Source organism: Amblyomma americanum, chromosome 3 (assembly GCF_052857255.1).
Source record: "Amblyomma americanum isolate KBUSLIRL-KWMA chromosome 3, ASM5285725v1, whole genome shotgun sequence".
NCBI classification, from domain to species: Eukaryota; Metazoa; Arthropoda; class Arachnida; order Ixodida; family Ixodidae; genus Amblyomma; species Amblyomma americanum.
Window position 1 is genome coordinate 177,420,477 of NC_135499.1, and position 11,892 is coordinate 177,432,368.

The 11,892-nt window shown below is 47.7% G+C and overlaps 1 protein-coding gene across 2 annotated transcripts in view; it reads left to right on the top strand.

Annotated features, from left to right (window-relative positions):
- Positions 1-11,098, top strand: part of LOC144125509 (adhesion G protein-coupled receptor L2-like) — a 27,123-nt gene extending 16,025 nt beyond the window's left edge. Inside the window, exons 8-11 of one of the 2 annotated variants that reach the window (XM_077658967.1) lie at positions 389-623; positions 4,281-4,448; positions 8,872-9,090; positions 10,191-11,098. In XM_077658967.1, coding sequence (XP_077515093.1) covers positions 389-623; positions 4,281-4,448; positions 8,872-9,090; positions 10,191-10,485 — 917 coding nt within the window. In that variant the 3' untranslated portion in view covers positions 10,486-11,098. The remainder of the gene's footprint in view (positions 1-388; positions 624-4,280; positions 4,449-8,871; positions 9,091-10,190) is intronic. The other variant, XM_077658969.1, reaches the window with a different exon arrangement.
- Positions 11,099-11,892: the final 794 nt, after the last annotated feature.

The window sequence follows — 11,892 nt, forward strand, 5'->3', positions numbered from 1 at the left end:
CAGATAATTAAAAACAACTTCAACGCTCTTTCAGCCCTTCCGATGAGTTGAACAAGTGCATCCAGGAGGTCATAAATTGAAGTGTAATAAAGTACATCCTTGTGCTTATGTAGATAAGTCATTTTTGGGTCGTTAATTACACTTGCATTACATTCACTAGCAAACTAAGAGGAAGTGGTGATTGCAGTAGTCAACATTTTGAATCCCACTCAACAATAGCTAATCCATCGTAACCATCTCATCCACCCCCTCACCCGCAAATCATAACAGTCACCATCATCATCATAATCATCGCGAGTTATTCGCCTGAACTAAATGCACTCTGCAGCAGGCAGATTCGGCGGTAGCTAATCGGACAGCAAGTTTTTCTCTCCTTCAATCCCCGCAGAGATGAACATAATATCGAGCACCACCACCCACGTTGCGAACCAGACCATGGTCCTGCCGGGGCCCGGCACCGTCCACAACCGAACGCAGAGCACGGCCCAGCTTCGGCTCGCCCGACACCCGAGCGACGAAAGCGGGAAGCCCGTACGCGAGAGCGGCGCCGGAGGCGACGGCGGAGCGGTCGTGATCGTGTTTACCGAATTCCCGCACCTCGATAAGCTCCTCCACGACGACGGGTGAGCAAGGCCGATTGTCTCCGCGAATGTGTTTTCCGCCCAACAACGGCGGGCCTCGCGTCTTTTTGTTCTTGCCGCCGTGATTGCTCACTCGGGTGGGGGTGCGCGTGTGGGCGGACGCTGTGTAGAGGCTTTCGGGGACAAAGAGAGGAGTGGGGACGATCAAGGAAGCAACGCAGCAGCCCTGGACTGCACAAAACCTGAACCACACATGCAGAGCACACCAAAGTACACTTCTGAACTTTACTGTCTCTGTCTCTCTTGCTTTCGGCGCAGTGTGGTTTTTGTATAGTGCTTCGTACTATGCTTGTTTGACTGTGTAAGACCGCCAAGTCAAATGCCTCCCCTTCTGAACATATGGGCGCGGTCTACAGTGACTTTGGCACAGAGAGGGGATGGGTCAACACGCACTCTGCGCAGCACATTCGCTTGTGGACGTGCACCGCTCGAAGTAGCAGCACGGGATAAGTGTTCTCGAAGTTCACTACTCTGGACGTACCCGGAAAGCTCGATTTCCACAGTATTTCTCAACAGAGTGAAGCTGCTAAGCGTACGCGCATCCCACGAAAAACGCTATGAGAAAAGTACAGGAAAGCAGCCGGCAAGAGCTAAGAAGATAAAGAAGCTAAACAGCATACGGAACTAACACGATTTGCTCGCTTCATTCTACGCTTTAATAATGAAGTCAGAACAAACTTCACTTTTGCGTATTTTGCTTAGAGCACAGATATCTTGCAGAGCCTTTTAAGTCGCAATAATCTAGAAGGCATAAAAAACGTCTAAACGTAAGGAATACACAACACGCAGTCGCCAGGAGGTGCAAACAAGATAGGTGTAATGTAGGTGTGAAAACAAAAGGATAGGGGAAACAACAAAAGAGGCTATGCAGATTCATGAAGCATTGCTCGGAAAGACTAAATCAGATAAGCACAAAAGCCATGCATCTCAAGTACAGGGTGAGCTACACTACTTAAGGTGAGCTACGCGCCTTTCGGTAACTAAGGAGCCTAACAAAAAAAGAACTAAAATGTTAACTATTCAGTATTATTTAACCAGTTAGCGCGTCTTAGCCGTATTCAGATGTACTGCACCGCTGAAAATGCTATGCCAGAAAAAGCGCTTTTCAAACTCAAAAAGCCTGTATTTAAAAATTGTGTAGTCTTAGGTGGAACAACCTGTAGAGCTTACTGATAGGTGATGTCATAATTAGTGCACTTCGCAAGCCGCATTCTGAGGCCCGAGTCCGGCCCGCCCGAGACTCAAAGCCGAGCCCCAGCCCGGACCAGCTGTAATATCACTCTGATCAGCCCGGTCCCGGCCCGCCAAACTCGAATCGAATACCGGGCAGGGGCACAACAAAAGGTCATTTGCTCACCGAGTGCAAGTACAGCCTCTTGCTACACAAGCAAAGAAGTAACTGGAAGAGCCACTAAAATCGCGAGTACACATTAAAAAAAGTTATTTAAATGCAAAAAGAAGGCATAGCAAGCCGAGTTGGCTGGCTTCTGAAACAGTGATATTTTATGTGATGACCTCGGAACTCCGAGAGGCAAACAAAAAGGATTTCATACACGGGCAATAAACTTTGCTTTGTCTCTAGATTTTTAATCACTTTTTTTTGCGGCCTGCGATGCCTCAACATTAAACTGTTTTCGAACACGCAGTCATGACACTTTTTTTTTATGAAGACGATTTCACGAGTTGAATGCAAGGCAGTACTGGCCGCGTTTCCATAGAAACGAGAAGCAAAAGCGCCAGTTAAGTGCGTAGTACGTGCTTGAAGGTATGTGTTTGAAGATCCAAACCGATAAGCTCTTCATCAATGGCATTTCTCGTAGCGCTGATATGTGTTTTTGGAAGGCGAAGGCATGCAATGAAAGTCTGTCTTAGAACAGACGGCGGCCCGCCGAGCAGTCGAATAAAAGTCCGTCTCCAGCGGTTCTTATCAGATATCAACTGTCCAGTAGTGAGCGGTAACACAAAACCGAAGCAGGTTCGGAGCGCCTTATGGTATATCCGATGGCGCGTGCGCGCTGATAGCTGAAAACAGCCCATCAGCGGAGTACTGTGTATAAAGACCGCTCACACAATCGGTCCCCCGAGTGCTGTGCCCTGTGCATTCCAGAGTGAACTATCAGTGCCCAGAGTGCTGCAAAAACCTCTTCTTAACAGGACAGATACTGTGTCAGCAGTCCTTCCGCATGCCCTTCACCCCTCGGCAGTGCAGTGATCCTCCGATGTGGTGTTGTACCCTATGTGCCACTGATGCCAGACTTGTGTGTGTTCTCAGTGTGTGTGCTGTGTTGCCCTCGCTGATCCCCCCCTCCCACCTCCCCTACTCCCCACCCCGGCTCTGAGCAGTGATCTCCGCAGGTAGCAGCAGAAAAAATAGCCGTTAATCCCCCTCAACATTGAAGCGACCAACGGAGCCGCGCACTTTCGCTGACGAACGCATTCATTCAAATTAGCCATGCATCAGGCGTTACAACGCTGTACTGTAAGCACGCTACTGCTGTGAAGCCAGCTGCTGGATTTTGCGTTTTTTCTTTTAAGGCGATAATTTTTGGTTGTCGTCTCAAAAAAAATTCCGGATACTCTGTCAAGAATTTCTTTGATTAGTAGATAGAGATAATGTGACCTCTTGACGCAATCCAAACTGCCCACGATGGAAGGTGGGGAGGCAACTTGCCCACCGGATTCTGATCAAATGGCCCACCGTTGGACAAACCATAGAGCACCGCCAAATTTGAAACTTGTGGACCCTCAAAATCTAGAAGTAGGCCCACCCCAAGGAATCCATTAAGGTGGATTGTGAGGATGAGTTTTTGATTAAGGTCGAGTGGCGAGTCGTATTAGAACAATCCACCCCCACCCCCCCTATACGGGGTTAGTATAATCCCATATAACGATAAATTAGAAGCTACTTGAGCATTTTAGAAGGTGATGACTCAGCATACCATATAAGGGTAATGTAACTGGTTCCAACCGGAGTTTTGGTGGGATAATCCCAAGAATATTAGACACACATTGCAGGTACTATAGCAAGCAACATAAATGGCATCGTATTTTCTTTTTTGAAAATTTGATTAAGAAGGCCAGCAAGTAGTTTTTCTTACCTTCTCTTAATCGTTCGACGCGGCCTAGCGTGCGCGTCCGCCGTTGCCTGGATATCGCACTGTGAGTGACGCTAGTCATAGTCGGTCTACATTCCGCGTCTATAGAAATGTAGTTGTAGGTCTTTAGTTATAACCAAAACGTAAATATTTTAGCGCTGTAATCCCTTCATTTCCTAGACGTTTCAGGCAACAGTAAAAACAATAGTATTGCCTATATTTTTTCTTGCTTGAGGAAAATGCAACTATAGCAGACACTAAAAATAAGTAAGTAAGCGTTGAGTAATGTTTTTATCAGCCAGCACCATCACCCTGTTTCATGAGCCTCGTTACTAGAGCGCCCAAAGTGTACTTCACCCTACAGTAATAAATCAAAAGTCGTACACAGTCCCTGTATGTGATGGCCCGAGCCCAGGCCCGAGTTTTCGGGCCGGCCCTTGCCCCTGCTTTGTTCTAAATTCTCAGTTACTGATATCATACCGCACCCTGCTTGGGGACAGATGCACGGACTCAGGCATGGTACTGATCTTCCTCGTTCATCCAGGATGGACGCCGAGAACCCGAAGCAGAAGCTGAACTCGCCGGCGATCAGCATCCGCGTCGGCACCGAAGCCCAGGGCCTGGTGCTGGGTGCCCACGTCGAATTGGCTCTGCCCATGCTGATAAACGAGGCTGAAAACCCCACCTGCGTCTTCTGGGACACGCTCATCAAGTGAGTTCACGCTCACGTCCTGTCGCCTCGTGGTATCTCTCTGCTATGTGGCTGTGTGGCTTATTATGGCCCCAGATGCCATTTGGCATCACTGCTGCTCAAGTCTTAAAAGCTCACACGCACACTCAGCATGCGATTCTCCGGCACTCCTGTGCTCTACCTTCAGCTTCGTAGCATAGCATCACGTCCCGGGAAGGTAATAAAGTTCGGGAACTGCTATCGACCGGGAAAGCCTAATTTGCCGCCTTCATCCCAAGCGTTCCTGCACACACCGTCTCTTGCTCTACGTAGGCTTCCCTGTGTGATATAAATAGGGCGCCACACCGGACCTTCATTTTGCAAGTAAAATGCGACGACCGGAAAGCCCGAGTTATTTCGATAAGTCCCGCGATAAGGAAGGAGAGCCGGTACAGAGACGAGACGCTAAATACGCCGTGAAGACAACCTGATCAAAACTGCAGTCCGATTGAGCAAGCTGCCTCGATCCCGCGCAGGCCGCACTGGAATTGCCGCATTCCACGAGTTACGTCCGCGAGGAGACTTAGCCGCACAGTTCTGTGCTGGATGAAAGTCCGCAGGCAAGCACCAAGGGAAGCTTTGCGCGCCATCATTGCGTAACGTTTGCGTTCTTCGACACGTCGCGCGTGGATCTATTGTTATAGCTTGGGGATAATTGCACTAACGATTTTATGTTTATAGTTTGCGAACAAGTAATACTGCTGCCGGCTTATCACTAATATAAATAGATGTGATTCAGTGAAGTGTCTTGATGGTGGAAGAAGCAAAGAACAATTGGAAAGAAAAAGATTAATGAATACAAGTCAAATCAGCTGATTACTTTTGTGGGTTCCCAGATAGCATTGCGTTTTTTTCCTACTACTCCTTGACATTAACACATGAGGCACGCCTCCAGCTGTCTTAAACGGTTTATGGCTTATGGTTTATGATTTATGGTTTTTGGGGGTTTAACGTCCCAAAGCGACTCAGGCTATGAGGGATGCCGTAGTGAATGGTTCCGGAAATTTCGACCACCTGGCGTTCTTTTACGTGCTCTGACAAATATGATTATCAATTGTATACCAACCGGGGAATATTGTACGATACCGGTATGAACATATTGGTAGGAATGTTCTAGTCTTCTGATGCTTAGAAAAATTTTGCTTTTAAAAATCAAGCAAAGGCCGCAATAGAAAACAAATTGGGTGCGTTTTCGACAATAAACCGCAGAAAACTGCAAACGTCCCGAGGAGAATCTGCGGATATATTGATTGCTAGGGTGCAATCCCGCGATATGTGAAGAATTTCGTTCATAAACAACTTCTCTTTTAAAAGTGCTCTTGTCTGGAATTTTTTGGTATGCTCACGCCTTTTGTATTTTCGTTTGCTCTTTCCTGACAATAGAAACGTATCCAATTCAAGCGGATTTCAAACCCACATTCTATAGAAGTTGGGCAGCTTGAGAATGGATAGGCAACTTGCTGCGCTGAAAACACTTGACATGAAGAGGTTGTGGAAAATGTGAAAAACAAGGTCTTTGTTTTCTTTCTCTTTTTCAGAACAAGGAAAGGGCAGTAGTCTGAAAGTAGAAAGTCAGTACGGTCATTACAGATTTGTACGAACCCCTAGCTGATGAAATCGCAGCGAAACTTTAGAAATCAAATGTCGCTCAGTTTCATTCTTGTTGCGTGCTGTGCTAGGTGCATGGGAGAAGTTTTTTCCTTGGACGCGTGAAAATTATATAATTATTGTAATTAAATTACTTTTATTCATACTCTTTGGTAGGTCCCCGATAAACACGGGTACACAATGATTTCAAGAGGGTTCGAGGGTCGATGAGTGGATAAACAGAGAAGAACCGTTATATAGAGTAAAGTAAATAATGTTAAGGCGAAAAGGAGCCGTCCACATTGCACAGATAATATATTGATGCAGGAAACACGAGACAGATTATTTAAACCAACTATGTAACGCACACGTTTATTAACACCTTAAAACCTCAGTGACCACTGTCTCCACCGCACAAGAGTCTTTACACGGGCCGCAGCATTTGCAATGGTTGAGAGGCTTGAAATAACACGGATACGTGGATAGGTTACTCGGAACGCTTAGAACGCAAGAGAGGCGCCGTAGTAAGCCAAGGTTAGTCTTTGTTAGAGGTATGGGACGTACATTTGAAATCGAATACTGCGGAACGAGCTTACGAGATCCATTCGTCAAAAGCTGCTGCTTTAAAGCATGACTTGTGTAAACTTTCTATCTGCGTAGCCAAATTTAATTGATTTTCCAGCACATTGAGCAGCGTCCTCACGTGTTTCATTTCACGGAATGAACGGTGCAGCTTCGATAGCTTGTGACAAAACTAAAGCTGTTAGCTCCATATCGTTCACTACACAATTCGAGTTGCCCCATTATTTTGTAGTTGGCCACTGAGGGCCGCCGCCAGGGTTACGAGTCCCAAGTGCTCATTTCCTCATTGATGGATCTTATCAGCCGACGGCCCACTTATGGGAAGTCCGGATGTTGCTGCGCAGGTTAGTATTAACGGAGCACTCTATACGGGTGAAGCACTCTTATCGATCTGTGTTATCTATGGTTGCGGCAAGGAACTTTGTGCGTTTAGTTGCGGAGGTAAGCTCATGCTTGGATTCTTTCTATAGCGCGGGTGTGTTCTCCTGGCAGCGACAGCTGCATGGAAGACCTCCTGCAGTGTAAATGGCGTTGAAGCAGTAGTACGCCGTAAGCGGAAACTTTGCCTCTTTTATCCCTCCCGGTGCAGAAAGAGAACGCTTTTCTGACGCCGTATTTTGCAGTTTTATTTCGTTTTCGTTTCATTCGGTCCTCTGCCCTTGGTAGCTGCTTCCGGTGACGTGGGTAGTGAGGAATGACGTCACACTTGTCGTCGAAGAGATATGCAATTGAGGCAACTCTTTCCACGCCCACACCACAATGGCGGGCCGGCGCATGCCTACCCGCCGAATTACGCCGCACGAATTACGGAGCCCCACACGTCTATCATGCCTGGTGAGCGCTATGGGCGCTAATTCCGCCCCGTGAAGGAGCCTGTGCGGTGGTTGCTTCAGAGATTGGCGGATCGTAGCGACTGGGACACGGCCGGACTGGATGCGTAGGTGGTAGGTTGGCTTGCGGCGCCTGGCGGAACATAGCGACTGTGATATGGCCGGACTGGATGAGGAGGTGGTAGGGCGGCTATTGGCGTCACCGCGAGTCACCCTACGACCTCCGCATCTAATCCGGCCGTGTCACAGTCGCTACGTTCCGAGGTAGGAGAGTGGCTAGCAGCGGCTCCGTGACCAGACTGCCGTCCCTGCGATTTCTAGTTTGCTTTGCCACCTCCTGCTGTTTTCGTCACGGTTAACGTCACGGCCAAATAAAATGAAAATGAAAACGAAACGAAACATTATAAGCTAGAGCTTCTTGGGGACATTCGCGAACGTCATATCTGCTATATAATCAAGGTTGTACATAGGCTCGCCATATTCCTTTCAGCTTCCACCACAATTTCTCTCACCCGAGCCTGCTAGGAGACACGAGTGCGCCCGCTCTGAGAGTTCCTCTCCCCTCTCAGCTTCCACTCACACCCGCTTTCCTCAGCGGCGCAAAAACTTTGACTTCTGCTTCGGGGGACGTCGCAAATACAGCTCTCGGTATAGAAAACACTACAGAGGGTGAGCAAGCATGAAGAAACACTGCGGACGAACGCACGCACAGACAGAGTAACAAAGATACCGCACACAAGAGCAGAGTAGCAACTGAAATTTATTCCATCGAGCAGAGGGAATTTCAACTAAAAAAAACGCAACAAAAGACAGAGCGCACGCCCAAAGCATTGGACATAGGAGGATTCAAAGGAGAAAAAAAGAGAAAAAAAGGAGAACAAGAAAGACCCCTCTCCCCATAGATACGCAATATTATATCCCTTTTCTCTCCTTTTTTTTGACCGACCGGACGACGTTCGCGTGATTTTCTTTTTTTTTTAATTTCCCTGCCCCCTCGCGGACATTTTTTTCCAATCCGCACATATACAGTAGCCAACTGACAGCTCACATAATTAATTATCCCGCCTTTCTTCCCTTCCCTCCCGCGGACGCTCGGTTCGGACGTTCACCTGCTCTGTACGGGTTCAACAAGATGTATATCTCAGCTGCGACAGTTGCATTTTGATGGAGGCCGGCGGTAGTGGCACCGATACAGGTTAACATGCCAAGGTGGTCGCAATAAATAAAGAACTCCTCAGTGCGGCGATCCTCATAGCCCACAGTTATGATGATCGCTTTTGAAAGCTTTAACTTTTGAAAGCTAAAATTCAGCGACCAAGGAAAAGCATCCGACTTCCCAAAGTGTCGCAATTTTGCCGCATTGCTTCTCTCCCTTGAGCGCATGCCTTTCTCTTCTCTTCGCGCAGCGAGTGGAGTCCCGAGGGCTGCGAGGTCGGCAGGCGCAACGAAACCCACGTGGTCTGCCTCTGTCAGCACCTTTCCAACTTTGCCATGCTCATGGACCTGCGAGGAGCGCTGTCGCAGGACGAGCGGGCCATGCTTCCCCTGCGGGTCATCACCTGGACCGGCTGCTGCGCGTCCGTACTCTGCCTCTGTCTCTGCGTCGCCGTTTTCGGCTGCTTCAGGTGAGCGGTGCGCACTGAGTGCTCCCGCACTGCCGGGCGGTTGCAAACTGTGAGAGCCACTGGCAAAATACTTTAAAAGTGCAGAAATCAGCGCACATCTTGCGAAGTTCACTACGGCGTTCAGAACTCTATACCGTTGTGGAAGACAAAGCTGGCGTCGACCGACGGTTCGCGTTGACTGTGCCCTGAGCAATATTAGAGGAATCCACCATACGATCGAAAACACCTACTGATCGCAGACCCGTACTCATGCGTGAGCAATTTTGTCGTATTCGCCGCCATAGTTAGCTGACTCCTCCTTTAGATTCCTCAGCGCTCTACATGACATATATAGTTTAGTTTCCTTTATGGTTGTTTAATGTCCCAAAGCGACTCAGACTATGAGGGACGCCGTAGTGAAGCGCTCCAGAAATTTAGACCACCTGGGGTTCTTTAACGTGCACTGACATCGCACAGTACACGGGCCTCAAGCATTTCGCCTCCATCGAAATTCGACCGCTGCGGCCATGACATATGTATAGGTTTATAGAAGCCGCAACGTAAAACTCCCTTAGCCTTTTGGGAATGTTACGTACGTTTTTACCTGACAAATCAAGGTTGTGGGCTATAAGGCATGCTGTAGTCGGATGCTCCGAAATAATTTTGACCACCTGGTGTTCTGTAATGTGCGTTATGAACACGAATACGCCTATACTGGAGTAATAAGGAAGTAAGCTGTCCTCCGGCGCACTCCTTTTCATAAAAGGAGTGTGCCGGAGAACACGGGCGAGTACACAGTTTGCCTCCGTCAAAATAGCGAACCAAGCGCACAACTTCGGATTCATTAGCTGAACGCCACGACCAACAAAGCACTATTTTAGTAAGGAAGAGTATACGTCTATTCGTATGTCTATTCTTTGCAGGCAGTTATGTTTGCTTGACGCGATGCAAGACCAGACACCTTGTAGCCTGAAACTTTACTGTCAAGCATATCTCGTCATTTTACTGCATGAATGTCATTTCATTCACTCTTTTCTTTCATTGAACACCAAACAGCACGAAAAAAGCCAGGTGGCTTCTTCGTTTCAACGTTGCATTTTCTGTAATTACTTCCTGCGCAGGTCCCTCCGCAACACTCGCACATCGATCCATCTGAACCTGTGCATCTGCCTGCTCATCGCGGAAGTTGTCCTCATGTTCGGCCTAGACCAAACCAAGCACAAGGTACAGATCGCAACCGTCTGCAACGAGCTGCTGTACGTTTGTTCAACCCTAGTAGTGCTGGTAGAGGCGGGCTACGTGAAACCACCTTGGTCATCAGCAAAAAAGCTTGCCACCGTCTTTCATTCTCATGAAGACAAAAAACAGACATCTTTCATGGCAAAGGAGACGATCAGTGGTTCTAAAGAGGATTAGGACGGCGTTACCGGCGAATTTAAATGCATGCATTGTGACCAGTCCGTAGACCTGTTATTTTTATTTAGTTATGCATAGATGCGCATCTATTATACACATTACTGTATGCTGCTATATACATATATACTTTATAAACACCCAAAAGCAGCAGAGATAATATGGGAATGTAATCGCTGCCTCCCTGTAACCGAGGGAAAATTTATCCAACGCTTTATAAAGCAAGCAGTGGATTTAGCACGCCGTTATCTGTATTAATATTTGGCTCTTTACACAGAGTATCACTTGCCTTCTCCTGTGTATTGCGTTTGTGATCAGCGGCAAATTATCTCGAGCATCCACACGAACGAACGCTTACACTTATTCCTGACAGCGTGGTGAAGGATCGTTTGTTTCTATATGAGTTTTCGTTTCATCATGCACACGCCAGATAAATTCATGCACTCTCGCAGTATGTTAAGAACATGAAGGTTTATGTCGTGATGTAGTGATATATCCCTTTTGTTTTGCAATTCGACCAAACAGCGCTCTAGCATCGACGAGTCGTGGGTTATATATGTGTTGCTTTGAGCTATGTGGAGCAATTGTAATGCTGTGTTTTCTTGAATAAAGTATTTTTTAATGCAACGCAGTGGCTGACTGTCTTCTATTCTCTCCTCCTTTTTCTCCTTGCAACCTCCAACTATCCCCCCCCCCCCCCCCCCCCATGCGCAGACGGTATGCGCAGTCGTGGCCGGACTCCTCCACTATTTCTTTCTGGCCGCCTTCACGTGGATGCTCCTGGAAGGCTTTCACATCACCTTCGTCCTGATTACCGTGTTCGACACATGGAGGAAGCGATATCTACGCTACTTTATCTTTGGATACGGCAAGTGCTTCGCGACCAGCGCGACCCCGCTCGTGAGCGCTATCGGCTACGCTGGGTTGTTTCGCACGGTGCACTCTAAAAGAAACGGCTCCAGTCTGCCGCGATACTCCATTTGTGTGGTCTGCTCTAAAAGATAAGCCGTAGAGCCGTTGAGTGGCCTGCTTGAGTCTACAGCTCTGTAGGTTCGATTGAGCAAGCCGAAAAACAAGCTGGTTCCTGGGACGTACTGTGGGTTGACGGTTTCCTCTGAGTTCCGCGTTCTGAGGGACAAATCGCTCATACGGTGTAGACAAAGCAGTGTCGCAAAAGGCTGCTGCAGACAGATATCACAGAAGGCAGCGAATGCTAGACGCCCTCGGCTACGACGCAAATGTTATCTACCTGATACTGAGCCTGATACTGAACCTGAGCCAATAGGCGTCACGAATGTTGCCTTCATAAAAAAAGACAAAAAATACAACAGCGTTGATATTTTGGGTTATTTTTTTAAATTTTACACCAAGACAAGGACACCGCACAGTGAAGAATTGCCTCAGGGCTCC